General features: G+C 59.5%; 1 protein-coding gene across 1 annotated transcript in view; it reads right to left on the reverse strand.

The window, feature by feature from the left end:
- The window catches only part of NECAB2 (N-terminal EF-hand calcium binding protein 2), a 26254-nt gene extending 14219 nt beyond the window's left edge, over positions 1-12035 (reverse strand). Inside the window, exons 1-4 of the mRNA XM_035024699.1 lie at positions 11972-12035; positions 6786-6894; positions 4840-4865; positions 4591-4688 (exon numbers count right to left, since the gene is read on the reverse strand). Coding sequence (XP_034880590.1) covers positions 4591-4671 — 81 coding nt within the window. The 5' untranslated portion in view covers positions 4672-4688; positions 4840-4865; positions 6786-6894; positions 11972-12035. The remainder of the gene's footprint in view (positions 1-4590; positions 4689-4839; positions 4866-6785; positions 6895-11971) is intronic.
- Between the last annotated feature and the right edge of the window lie 2234 nt (positions 12036-14269).

Here is a 14269-nt window from a genome sequence, read left to right on the forward strand (position 1 = left end):
TCTGACCCTCCTCCCTCTCATGCTCTCTGTCTCTCATTCTCTCTCTCAAATAAATAAATAAAATCTTTAAAAAAAAAAAAAAAAGCACACATGAATTTTGTCTGGACAAGGGTTGTCACTGGGGACGGGTCAGTTCTGCATTTATTCACAAAGTCACCCCAGAATTCCTGGTTGCTTCTGTACATGGTGTGGATTCTTTGAATTTTCCTCTGAGTTAGCTCTGGCATCTTACCCGTCCTCACATTAATTCATGAGTCCTTTAAATATTCACATTCCTTACACAGGAAGTAGAAAGCAAAAACGAATAACAAAAGTAATTAACTTTGATTATTGAGTCATGGAAGTAAGGTCAAAATTAAATCATGAAAACCTTTTTAAATAGAGACAACATGGTAAATGATATAAAGATTTTGCATGAAAAACTGTATACACAAGCCAAGTATTTATAAATGAGTGATGTGACCTCTGTATTTCTGGGATTAAAATTACTGAAGAAAATTCCTATCTATGGAGACAAAAAAAAAAAAAAAAGCCTTAAGGCCTTAAGTGATTTTCTCAATTTTGAAACCAAAACTTAAGAAGGAGTGACTGGTGAGGGGGATGCCTGGGTGGCTCAGTCGGTTAAGCATCTGCCTTCAGCTCAGGTCATGTGCCCAGGGTCCTGGGATCGAGCCCCGCATCAGGCTCCCTGCTCAGCAGGAGAGTCTGCTTCTCCCTCTCCCACTCCCCCTGCTTGTGTTCCTGCTCTCGCTCTCTCTCTGTCAAATAAATAAATAAAATCTTTTTAAATACCTGTAAGAAAAATAACAATGTTGGGGTTGACAAAAATGAGAGAACGCATGCATTTTTACATCTGTACGAGACACATGGTTTCCCCTCTTTAGTAATACACACGTCCTAACACAGAAGGGACAGCCATTATCAAATTTCCTATTCTGGAAAGTATGACCCACATCTGCCTCTCGAGCATCCACGAGGTCATTATCAAAACAACTCAAGCACTGTATCATGAGGAAATCACACCGTGTGAGAGAAGCGGGGAAACCCGGGGGGCTGCTCGCTTCCATCCCCCGCACAGTGAAGCCTGGGATGAGCAGGGATGCAGCAGAGGTCAGGGAGATTGAGGGAGGAGGTGCCGCCCTCCGAGAATCACAGGTGCAGTGAAAACATCCAAGGTCAAGCCTGATTATCAAAAGAATGTAAGCAATGCACTTCACATGTGGAAAAGAGCAGCAACCACCAGCCTGGGCAGGTAGGAAGGAGAGAAGGCCCGAAACTGTAGCTACAGTAGGAAACATATCAGGAAATGTAAAGACACTTGTCGAGGGGCTGGTTATGAGAAACTAAAACAGGTAAACTGGGGCGCCTGGCTGGCTCTGTTGGTTAAGCACCTGATTCTTGATTTGGGCTCAGGTTGGGATCTCGGGGTCGTGGGATCGGGGATGGAGCCCCAAGTCAGGCTCCGCGCTCAGTGGGGTGTCCGCTGGGCTTCTCTCTCCTTCTCCCTCTGCCCCCCCCCCCCGCTTGCTTGCATGCTCTCTAAAATAAATAAAATCTTTAAAAAAAAAACAAAACAGGCAAAAGTGTCACACAGAAATTTTCTAAAATGTAGCACAACAGGACAAAAATTAAAACAAGACTAGAGCTATAGAAGCAGATGTTTTTGTTCAATTTAATCTGCATGAAGTGCCTGTTTTGGGTCAAAGAAGCTTTTAGATTTAAAAAAAAAATAATCAACAACATACTCTGCATGACAGATCGCGAAGCTGAACGTGTCTGTGACCGTTTTGTTTAAAACTGCACTAAAATGGACATAAAAAGTCCAGCACTTAACTGAACCCAGGACTGACCTCAAAAACCTATGAAAAGACAGCCCCTCCCCTGCAGAGGACCTTGACCCCAGCCTCCTGGATAAATTCTTTCTATTTTTGAATAGAAAAAGGATTCTGTGGCGGAGAAGCTGATTCACACACAGCAGAATCTTCAAGCCCACCTAAATTCATGCCCGATCAAGTCCGAGACAGACCCAGGGAGCGCAGCCCTGTGACGGAGGGATAGGGCGCCCGTCAGGAAGTGAAGGACTGTTCAATAGAAGAGACTCTAAGAATAGAATCCACCCCACCAATCGCTGAAGAAGAATCATGTCATCAGAAAGGCAATTTAAAAAACCCACTACCACCTCCTAAGACGGAATTTAACGAAGGGAAGGCAAAAAATACACATACATATTTTTTTTACAGGCTGAAGAGAATTCTAAAATAAGAGCTGGTATTAATATTGTCATTAGCGGAGAAGTACCGGAGGGACGCACTTGAGAATCCCGAGCCAAACAAGGACGGCTGACGCAGCAGAGGGGGGGCTGCAGAATTGGGGGGGGGGGGGGCGGCAGGACGCGGCCCAGAACTAAGAGGACCGCGCGGGACACACGAGGAAGCGAAGCGCACTAGCTCACGACTCAACACGGACGGACGGTGCGAGTGAAGCATCTGGATTAACCAACGAGCTGCATTTCTACCAACACAACTCGGTTAGAAAACAAGCCAGAAAAAGGAATGTCCACCGCCACCGCAAACACAGTTACAGTCGCCACTAGAAATGCCCCGAAGGCCGCACCGAGCGTCACAGCGCACGCCTTCCCAGAGTAGCATCTCCAACCCGGCCCGAGTTCTACTGGGAGACGTTAGAATCCGCTCCTTGGTGGAGAACGAGGTCTCCCCGACGAAGAGTTATGACCAAAGACCAAGAAGTAACCGTGCATGTGGGTGACACCTCGAGAGGGCACAGCTGGGAGGTGGCTCCACCTCGAGGGGTCCCATGGGGGCACGTGGGGCACGTCCCCCCTGGGGCCTTCAGGCGCGGAGCTGGGCTGCTACCCTGGTCTGGGCAGGGACTCCAGAGTCTGGGCTCTTTCCATGCTCCCCTGCAAACCCACTGCCCGCCTGCTACATTCAGAACGTCCGAAGTCCGGACAGATGAACAATGACAGGCAAACGGTCTTACACAATATTTAAAATAGGCTCTAGGGGCACCTGGGTGGCTCAGTCGTTGAGCGTCTGCCTTCGGCTCAGGTCATGATCCCAGGGTCCTGGGATCGAGCCCCGCATCGGGCTCCCTGCTCGGCGGGAAGCCTGCTTCTCCCTCTCCCACTCCCCCTGCTTGTGTTCCCTCTCTCGCTGTGTCTCTCTCTGTCAAATAAATGAATAAAATCTTTATAAATAAATAAATAAGCTCTAAGACACCAAGACCCGTGATAGCAGGGCAGGAGGAGAGGAATGGAAATGTGGGCGCGTGGAGGCTCAGGATCAGGCCCAGCTTTTCTGAGACCCGGAGGAAGAGAGCGATTCCCTGATAGATGCGGGGCAGTAACCGAGTACCATTTGAAAAAGCGTACAGAATTCATCTTACTTCTGTCCGGACAGACGGCAGGAGCCTAATGGTAAAAAGCCACCTCTGCTCTATGCCGGGCCCCATGCTAAGCAGCCGGGAGACCTTACTTCCTTCAATCCCCCTGAGGACTCGAAGGTGAACACTGTATTCCACAGACGGAGAAACTGAGGCTCGTGGGGGGGAAGGGACTGGCTCGGGGTCCTTCCACCAGGTTGACGTGTCCCTCAGCGCAACCCGCTCCCCGCTCCCTCCCTGCCCCCCCGCTCCGGGCCCGCCCCCCCCCCCCCCCCCGCTGCTCACTGGCCCTCTGGTTACCCCCACCGCCCCCCCTCCGGCGAGCTCCACGCCTCCCACCGGGCGGCCCCAGCTTCTCTCACTTGGCCGCCTGCAGCTACGGCCATCAGGCTACGACTCTGCAGGCTCCCTCCTCCGAGCCTGTGTGCATGGCCACGAAACGGGGCGGTGAGAGTGACGGTGGGTATACTACGGGGCTGGCCAGTGTGCCTCTTCTCGGGGTGCCTGCCCAGCGGGGTGCAGGCCCCGAGGCTGGGGCATGGGCTGCTTCTGCCCCTGAGTGGCAGCGGAGAAGGCGACGCCCAGCCCCCAACCTGGCCCTGGCTCCCTGCCTTCGTCCTCCTCCAGGGCACCCGAGGCAGGGACAGGGCTGGGGGCAGGGCCGCTGGAGCCGCCCCCAGACCTCTCTCCGGGACACGCAGGGACCCCAGCAGTGGGCCTGCTCCCAACACTCCCAACCGTCCTGCCACCCGGGTAGGGTTCTCACGCCGGACACTGGGCAAGCCCTCGGCCAAGGGCAGCCGAAGGACCCCGCGTCTCTCCGGCCCCTGGGGTCCCGCAACCCTGCTCCAGGAGGGCCCGAGACTGTTGGGGACCTCACCTGTCCGAGGGCGCCGGAGGGCTCCGGGAGGCCCCTGCTCGCTTTCTAGGACCGCGAGGCCGGACCACCCCCAACTCCAGGAAACGGCCTCGCGCTCCAAACCAGATACCGCAGGACCAGGCCATTCGCCGAGCCCCTCCATCCCCCTGCCAGCTTCCATCAGCTCCCTCTGGGAGTCCCAAGTAAAGCCCACCCCAGAGCCCGACCCACCCAGCACTTGGCATCCCCAATCCAGGCCCCCTTGGGTGAGGATGCCCGGGGAAAAATCTCAGGCCCCAGAGCCTCAGGGGCCACCCACGCCCCCTGACCTTCTTGGTGTAGCCCATGGCCTTCAGGACAGAGTGATTCAAGGTCTCCAGGGAGGCCAAGACGTCCTCATAATCCCCCATGTGGTCCACAAAGTAATCTGAGGGAAGCGAAAGCAAAGGTCAGGGTGAGAGGAGGAGGACCCCACGCCACCCCTCGGGCCCTCCCAGGAATCCCACCTGTGCCCCCATCGCTCCCCCGAGTCCCATCCCGCCACCCCAGGCCCGGTCCCTGCAGAGCTGGGCACCTACCGCACAGCTCCTTCGTGTCCACGTGGCTGCAGAGAGAAGGAGGGAGACTCAGGTGAGGCCCGTCCCATCCCATCCGCTCTCCCCCTCCGCAGCCCAGGCTGCCGCCACACCCTGTCTGTCGTCATCCTCCATGCTGGCCCCATGAGCCCTGCTTCATAGATGAGGTCAAGGATGCCAGCCCTCCCAAGGACGGAGCAGGGTCCACATCTGCATGTCCTCTGACCCCACCACCACTCACTTCCTCTCCCCCACTCCGCTACCCATGTCGTGAGCACATGGGACCCGGAATGGGGCTAAGCGAGGGGCTGGGAGAAGGGAGGGAATGGACAGAAGGTGGGGGGCCCATAGCTAGTACAGGCTTCCCCCGGGGCATCCCCGTCTGTTGGGTCCTGGGGCTCTCGGGGGTCCTGGGACAGCCCTCCTTGTCCCTACCCTCGCCCTGGGGTCCCGCGTCCCCATTCCTACACCGTGGAGAGGATTCTGCGCTTCCTCAGAGGAGACTAAGCCCCAGAATGCCACCCACGCTGGGGAAGGCGCACGCAGCAGCCTCAGAGCAGAGACGCGGTGGTGGGGCGTGCTAGGGGCAGATGCCAAGGGACCCGAGTGTCTGTGCAGGTTCTGATGAGCTGGCCCCTTCTGGGCCCCAGTTCCTTCACTGAGAGGAGGGGCTGCCCTGGGCTGGAGAGCTCCTGGAACCCCAGGTCAGTAAGCTGTGTCTGGGAGAAGGCTCCTATGGCCAAATAAACCTGGGTTCAGAGGCTTTGGAAGCCCTGTCTTGGAGCTTCCTCCAAGTCACATCCCATATTAAATGTTCTGACAAGTCCTGCAGAAAGGAAACCTGTTTAATTGTGCTTAAGTGAGGATTTCAACCAAAGCCTCCTCCTCCCCCATCCCGACCCAGCTGGCCCAACACAAAACGCACCAGGACAATGAATAAACCAAGAGGCACCTGCCCTGGCCCTTTGAAAACTCCCTGGGGGACGGCAGGAAGCGCTCAGAAACCTCCATCTGTTGGCAGAAACCGAGCCCTTCACGGGGTCTGCAGCAGGAAGCTGTTTCCAGGGGCCTTCCCCAGACAGGGACACCTGCCCACCCTGGCCCCCAGCCTGTGCCTCCCAGGACACTCTCAGCCCCAACCTCTGGTCCAGGCCACCACTGGGCTGGGTCCCTTGCGGGCAGGCCTGGTGGCAGCTTCTTGTCCAGACCACCTCCTGCCTGTCTCAGGGGACCCCAGCTCATCAAATCTGCTCCAAGCAGCATCCCCGGAACTCTGGTCCCCATGCCTGCGTGGTCCCGAGGAAAGGGATGGGCTGCGGGGTGGAGAAGGGGGCTGGGCCTCATCCTGCCTGGGGAATCCCAGGGAAAGACGAGGTGGCGGGGTCGGTAAGTATGCACTTGGCTCAGGGACGGGTCAGGCCAGTGTTTTTGGTTAGTTCTGAGATGCAAGTTCGGGGAGTTACGAAGGGGGTTAGCTAGATAAAGAGAAGCGGGGTTAAACTCAGAGTTACGATTAGTATCTGGTCCGTTTGGTTTAAGACAGGACCAGTGAGGATCAAGGTCACGGAGTTCACATCGGGACTGGGGATGAGCATGAGGTGCCAGGGTCAGAACTGGGTTGAGTGGGCAGGAGGCAGAGGTCACTACCAACTTTCCCTTTTCGTTACCCTGTGGACACAACGCAGAATCGAGGGTCTATCCCTCCTTAGGCACGTGTGCTCAGGAAAGACCAACGTGCCAATGTGATGTCAACGTGCCCACTCCCCGGTTCACCCCGGCCGGTGGGGGCCAAACAGATCGGACTTTTGGGTCAGCGAGTGTGGGGAAGTTTCGGGTCTCCTACCCCTCCGGGGGAATGGGAGACAGAGACGGATCACCTCGCTGAGGGGAAGATGGTCCTCCCCAGAGCCACTGCGCCCCCCAGCCCCAGCAGCGGGGGCCTGGCTCACTTGGTGTTGTCGGAGTCGATCGTGTGGAAGAGATCCTCTAGTTCTTTCTCGTTGAGGACACCATCTGCGAAGAAGAGCTGGAACTCCTCCAAGGACAACTTCCCATCGTCTGCAAGCAAGGGAGGAAGGAGGTTGAGCAGCTGGTGTCTAAGAGATAAGACATCCCCAGATCCAGACGGTTCCCAAATCAACAGATAAACTCTAGCCAGATAATCTCCGCCCGCCCAGTGAATGCCCAAATTAACCAGTAAACTCCAGGCCACAGAAAATCACCGACTCATCCAGCTGGTTCCCAAACCAACACACCAGCTCCCATTTACAGATAATCCCCAAGCCAACAAACACAAGAAGTAGCTAATTTGCTCGGGCTCATTTACTGACAGGTTCAACGAACAGCACCTGCTCCCGGCCAGGTGCTCTTCTCTCCCGATTCGCCTAGCCACCTGGGGGTGGGTACGGCTTACGGGAGCACTGCGCCGACGACCATTCTCTCTTGCTTCCAAATGCCCACATAATCCGCCCCCCCAATACCGGCATCATCTCCAACCCCAGCACCCAGGTCCTGACTTGGGGGAGGGAACACCTCCTCACCACTCTGCCCCATCCACGCAGCAAACTTTGGACCCAAACTTTCATACCGTCTGATGGGCAGCCGTCTGGTTCTCACCCTGCCAGAGACCCAACCGTGAAGACGCCAAACCGCACGGGAAGGAGGCGCCATGGGCGCCAGTGCCTGGGGCCCCCCGGCACTGCCCAGCCTCTGTGGGCCTGGGATGGGAGGGGCCCCACAGCCCCTGTGTCCCACCGGTTCCACCCTCCGTCTCACCTCTTCTCCCTCCGCCTGCAGCCCCCCTGGGCACCAGCATCTGCGGGGAGACGTCTCATGGGCTGGGGGCAGGTGGTCACAGACGGAAGGGCTCGGGGCAGAACCAGTGACTCTGGGAGACGCAGTCCCCAAGCTTCCCCCTCTGCAACTTCCTTCTACCTGGGCGCACCTGCTGATCTCCGCCCCTTCCTCAATGATCTCAGACCAGTTCCTGCTGCTCCTTAAAGGAGCCACGTCTGTGGGAGGCCGTGGAAGTCAGGGAGAGGGAAGCCCCCAGCCCCTCGGCACAGACCCCCTGCCGTTACTTCCAGCCAATCTGTAACCAAAGTCCCTACAAGCCCATGTGGTACCTCTGTCTGGATTAGAGGGGCCCCTTCCTGGTCCGGGACGGAGAAGGGGGACCGGGACACAGGGTTTGAGCAGAGGGAGAGAATCTCCAGCAGACCCCCCATTGAGCGGGGCTCCATCCCAGGACCCTGAGATCAAGACCTGAGCTGAAACCCAGAGTCGGACGCTTAACCGACGGAGCCACCCAGGCGCCCCCATTCTTGTATTTTAAAGGCTCGGGATGATCTTTCTCTGCACCCGCAAACTCTGCAAGGGCTCCAAGCAGGACACAGGTACCAGCTCAGCAGAGGGAGATCCTCGAACCTTGCATGGCTTCCCTCCACCTGTCTTCCCTCTGGCCCATCAGGCCTACAGTGTCAGGGGCTGGGAGAGAGGGAGAAAATGAATGTGCGGGGCGGGGGGGGTGCTAAGGGCAACCTCCCCTCGCGCCTCTGACATCCGGGCTCAAGGTTCAATGTCACAGAGGGAAATGAATTTGTAACTTTCAAAAACAAGAGTTCCCCGCACCCCCCAACAAAGCAGACAAGCCCCGCCCCGCCCCTACACACACTCACAGAAAAAAACAACCGTGAAGAGGACTTCATGCTACCAGCTGTGAGCTACGCAAGCTCTACGGTGCCTCTTTCTGTCTTTGAAAGAGAGGAGACTTTCCAAGTTTCCCCTGGCAAGACTGCTGATAAAAACAAGGAGGCACCGTGCAGAAGAACCGCGGCCGGCACACGGGCCTCATTCCATGCGTTCGGTCTTCACAAGACTCCCATTTTATAGAGCGGTAAACCGAGACACAGAGCCACTAAGGGATCCACAGCTGGGGCTAGAACCTCGGCCAACTGGCTCCCAAGTCCATGTTCTCACCCCAACCCCAGGGCACAGTCTTCTGGTGAGACCCCCGACCCTGGCCACGGGGCTGTGTGGAAGGGCTGAGGTCTGCGCTCAGGGAAAGTGTGCAGTGATTGATTAGTCATGGCTGCCACGGGCACAGCGGTGGGGGTGATGGGGGCATCTCTCAGCCTCCATCTCCTCCTGCCCGTCCAGGTCCCTCCACCCAGTCTGCACGCAGGAGAGCAGGCACAGAGCCGCCCGCCAGGCCTCCCGAGCACAGTCTGCTGGGCTGACATTTACCTTAAATGTCCTACCACGGCCCTAATGAACCCCGATCAGCTAATGAGGGAGGTAACAGCTCCTACCCAGGCCTCTGTACCATCCGAGGAGCGGGCCTGGCACCCCCACTCCCAGCAAGGACACCGAGCGGGCCGTTTGCAGGTGTCTTTGCTAATGAGCATGAGCTCAGCCCCTGTCACAGTGACCTTTCAAATGCCAGGACTCTGCCTGAGTCCATGTCCCTGGAGAGAAATGCACTCTGGCACTCACCCCTCCGCTGGACGCCACCTGCCCACCCTTCCAGGCTTCGTGCCCCGGCTGCGGGCAGACCCCTGCCCCTCGGCCTCCCCTCAGGAGCCACGACGGGTCAATGAAGACGCCTCTGCCCCGGGAGTCGCCAGCACAGGCCAGCCCGAGCGCCTGGTCCTGGGATCCCGGAGGCTTACGCCAGGAGACCGTGCCCCATCTTGCAGCCCCGGGCATCGCTCCTGCGGGTGCCGGGGACAGGACCAGCACCCACCTGTGGGCGACCTCCGTGTGCGCCGTCGGCAGCTCCAGCTGCACCTGCGAGCATACTCGCTCCCAGCCCCTCCCCCAGGCGTGTTCTCCATCAGAGCTGTCTACACTGCTCCCCAGTCGAGGACCTGCAGCCCCGCGCCCTCGTGCTCTGGGCCGTGCTTCGGTCATCGCTAAAAAGGGGGTGATGCTTCTTATCCCAGCAGGAGCAGTGAGGCCCCGGGGAGGTCGATGAATGGGTGCTCGGTGGCCGCCGGCAGACCCCGGACGGGAAACTCCCCGGGGAGCGCAGGCGGGACCCAAACACCTGTTGGCAACCACGGCGTCCACGCCCACAGGAGGCGTCGGGCTCACGGTTCCCCATGGCCTGGGCACCTGGACTCTGCAACAGCCCCACCAGGGCCTGAGGGGGTCCTGGTGCCATCATGCCCACTTGCCGATGGGGAAACAGAGGCCCCGAGCATTTGCTGACTGGCCTGAGGTCACAGGGCTGGCAAGTGGCAGAGCCAGGACTGTGACGGAGAAGAGACTCCACCTCCTCACAGGAACCGACATCACACACACCTTAGCCTGGTGACACCCCCCAGGGCCACTCAGCGGCGGTGGCCGGGAAGACCTGAGGCCCCAGAAGGAGGATGGGCTCGGCCTCTGTGGGGGCCGCAGAGCAAAGTCGAGGGACCCCACAGCTGTGCTCAGGGGGCAGAAACACGGTCTCTGACAGGGCAAGAAGTGACTAGGAGGAGACCCCATCCGTCCCCGAAGGGAGGCCAGCGCACCGCCCCCCCACACCAGGCGGGTCCACGCACACTCGGTGTGTCCAGCGAGGCAGAGCACAGCCACGCAGACCCGCAGCCGCCGCGGGGAGACCCGCAGCCAGACTCCCGCTGCGCCCCACGGCCGTGCACAGCCGCACTCAGCAAGGAACAGACCCCACAGACACCTGCGAGGACCCTACTGTGTGCCGGGCATTCGGGCCCATGACGCGGACAAGCCTGCACTCCTACTGGCCGGGAGCTCAGGATGTGCACAGATGACCACGCGGCCCCAGGCCACGGCACCCTGAAGACGCCTGCATCAGGGATCGAGCCCCTCAACCCCCTGCTCCAACCTCGGAGGCTGTTTGGGCCCAGATGCCACAAGCACTTCTCGAGGTCATTGAAGTTCCCCCACATCCCTCGCCCTCCTCCCTGCTCCAAGTGGAGCTGCTGCTGAGAGTCCTGTGTCCCAAGAGGCCTGGGAGGGGCCACCGTCAAGCCCAAGGAAGGGGGCAGGGCACGGAGACCCCTGGGCCCTGACTTCCAGTCCAGGCCTGTGCACCCCCATCCCCCAAGGCCTCACACTCCATCCCCCAACACCATGGGGGGGATGGGTCAGCAGTAACCCCCATGGTCACGGAGGGGGTGCGGGGACCCAGGTTAGAGCTGCCACCTGTAACTCCAGCCCACGCAGGACAGGTGCTGGGGCGTGAGGGCCTCCTGTTGCCCACCCTTCCCACATCCCCTCCCTGCATTTTCCCAACAGCCGAGGACACAGGCACGTTAAGTGTGATCAGCCCACTTTAGAGATGGGGAAACTGAGGCCTGCAGAGAGACTGTCTTGGCTAAAGGCCACGGAGCGTTGCTCTGGTCCCGGGTATAAGGACAGCGATGTTCATATGAAGTTGTGCTACTCTTTGCTGGAAGTGAGGCTCAGGGGGGCCCTTGGGAAACCTGGCCCTTCTCAGGCCCCCACCTCCCTTGTACAGCGGAAAGCCTTTCCAAGAAGCCAGGAGCAGTGCAGTGCCAGGAACCCACTGGCCCCGACAACGTGCGGCTCACATCGTTGGGGAGGACCCCTGACGTGGGGAAAAGTCCGGGCATCTGCAGCACAAGCTCGACTATCTTCCTGCAGCTGGGCGACCCTGAGCAAGTCACTTAACCTCTCTGGGCCACCAGGGAATTGTCAGAACAGGAGCAAACAGCACGGAGTGCATGAGTTCGCGGCGAGGAAGACTCGCGCCAGGGCCTGGGAAGGGCCTAGAGTGAGGCTGGGGGCTTCCTTAAAGGGTGGTCGCTGGGCGCCCCCTACCTGGGCTGCTCTGGGCCAGCCCAGCTGCATGAGGGCTAACGTTCACCGAGCACCTACTATATGCAAGACATCTGGGCACCACGGACACCAGCTCACTGAATCCCTGTGGCATCCCTACTAAGTAGGAACTATGGGAATTCCACGGTATAGACAGGAACTGAGGCACGGGGCAGAGCCAGGATTCGGCCTTCTGACTTCAGGGCATCCTGTCCTTTTAACCTTTAGGTGCAAGGCTGTCCACGCCCCTACCCTGGGCCCCTGCCCCTGAAGCATCAGAACAGAAGGAGCCGGGGCCTCATTCAGGGGACAGCCTGGGAGGGAAACTCACCGTTTTTGTCGGCCCGGCGGAAAATCTGCAGAGAAGAAAAGTACAGTCAGCGTGGGCCCCAGCGGGGCGGGCGCCCTCCAGCGGCTTCTGACTCATCTTGGGATCCCACTCGTCCCAGGGGGCAGGGGTGGGGCGGCCTGGGAAGCGGAGCAGCCCCTCCCCCAAGAGGAGACCCCGGCGGGGATCCAGGGCGGGGATCCAGGGCGGGACGGAGCTTCGGAGCTTCGGGCAGAGCCCTCCCAGCGGCCGAGGAAGCAGCGCCCACTCTCCTTCTGGGCCGCCAGCCTGCCCACGGCCACGCTGACAGACGCGCGCATACGCGGACACACATGCCCGCGGGTGTGCTTTCGGGGCGAGCGGTCCACGCGGCCGCACCCACTGTGCTATGCTCAGTCACACACTCGGCATCCGTGGCCCCCGGCCGCAGCCACTGCACCCCTCCCAGAGCCCCGCGGGAGCCCCGCTGTCCTCCAGGGAGGTCGGTTAGGTCTAAACAGAGGTGTCCGCTAAGGGAACCTCGAGGCCTGGTGACTGGGCCAGCCAGGGACGGGACTGGATTATTTTTCGGGGGGCAGGGGGTGGGTGGAAGCCGGCCACCAAGAGCTTGGAAACCCAGCTGCAGATGCGAGGTTCCGGCTGCAGGGGGAGGGGAGGGGGGAGGTGACAGCCACCACCCCCCACAAACCTGAGCTGAGACCAGATGACTACTCCTCCTGGTATTTTTAGGATGAGGGGAGCCACGCTGATAAGAAGGAGTGGGGGGTGGGGGGGGCAACACCCCCTCGGACCATCCCACCTTTGGTTCTTGCCCGAGGGCCAAGAATAGATGTCCCCGCCCCCAAGCACCTGAGACTGTGACAAATTGAAGCTGCAGCTCAGGAAGGGCTTCTCAGGCATCACCCCCTTTCTGCAGCCGAAACCCTCGTCTGGGGTACTTGGGCAGGAGCCACTGTGGCTGGGGCAGAAGGGGGAGCAAAGACCAGAGCACCCGGGCCCTCCCCAAAGCCCCACCCTGGGCCCCTCCACACCCCCGCTTCTGACTCTGACTGTAAAGTTCCCGGAGACCAGGGGTCCCCACCCTCAGGGGTCCGCGATGGCCACGCCAAACAAGCAACCGAGGCAGACCTCGTGATGTGGCTGCAGGCGTCGGCTCCCCCCCCCCATCACTCCGTCTCCCAGATGAAGAAATGGAGGCTCGGAGCCCACACACGCCAGCCTGAGAAGGACCCTGGAGCCCACTACCCGTCCTGTTAGAAACAGGAAGGGTCTAGACAGGGCTTCCCTGCAAGGGTGGGCCCAGGGCTTTCCCACATGGACTATGCTGGGGTCTTGAGAGAGGATCTGTGTGTGTGTGTGTGTGTGTCTGTCTGTCTGTCTGTCCACGGGCAGCCACAAGCACCCACAGCACAGCGCCCCCTGCCCTGCCCAGCCCGCTCTGCACAGAGCGAACGGTGGGTTCCAGCAGAGAGGAAGGGAAGGGGCGAGGAAATCCATGCTCCCCCCCAACACTCAAACACACAGACACAACTCTCCCCAAGACCCACCCGGCACAGGACCTTCACTGGGACACGCACAACCCACGGCTATGCCGTTAGGAGGTGGGGGTGGTGCCCAGGATAGAGCCCCCGCCGCCTCTCCCTCACTCCACAGAGCGAGTCTCCCACCCCCAGCAGTCCATCCTGCAGAATCTTCCTCCCACTCCTGGGGAGTGGGTGGGAGGGTGAGGTGGGCTTCCCAGAGGTGGGTGGTTTGGATCCCAGAGGGGATGGGGGGGGTGGTTTGAGTAGAGGGTATGGAAGGAGTGGAGGACAGACGGGGCTCCTAGTGGAGTGGGGGTGGGGTGGGGGCAGGGAGCCCAGAGGGGTCCAGGCTCTCCTGAAAGAAGAGGGGAAGCCACAGGTGGGGAGGGGGCTTTATTTTCAAAGAGCTGGAGCCTGGGGTGGAAGGGGGCTTTGGGGATGAGAATACATGGGCTCAGGGTCAATGGCCAGGATGAGAAAAGGGGCCCCAGAGCCAGAGGCTGGAAGGGAAGGGGGTCTCAGAAGAGCAGCGATGCAGGCAGGGATCTGGGATGGAGAGCAGGAGGGGGCTGGAGGCGGCAGGGGCTCTCGTCCCGACAGGGATGAGGGTAAAGGCTGAGGTGCAGGGCTGGGGAAAGGGTAAGGGTTCAGCCAGCATAAAAGTAGGGGGGCTGTGGCCCGGTCGAAGGGCTCCGGGGTCCCGGCTCCGAGAAGGTGGGGATCCCGAGACATGGAGGGAGGGGCCGGGAGGAGGAGGACCGTCCTGGTCCAGGGACGA

This window comes from Mirounga leonina, unplaced genomic scaffold (genome assembly GCF_011800145.1).
Source record: "Mirounga leonina isolate KUSES-001 unplaced genomic scaffold, KU_Mleo_1.0 Mir_180, whole genome shotgun sequence".
Taxonomy (NCBI): Eukaryota; Metazoa; Chordata; class Mammalia; order Carnivora; family Phocidae; genus Mirounga; species Mirounga leonina.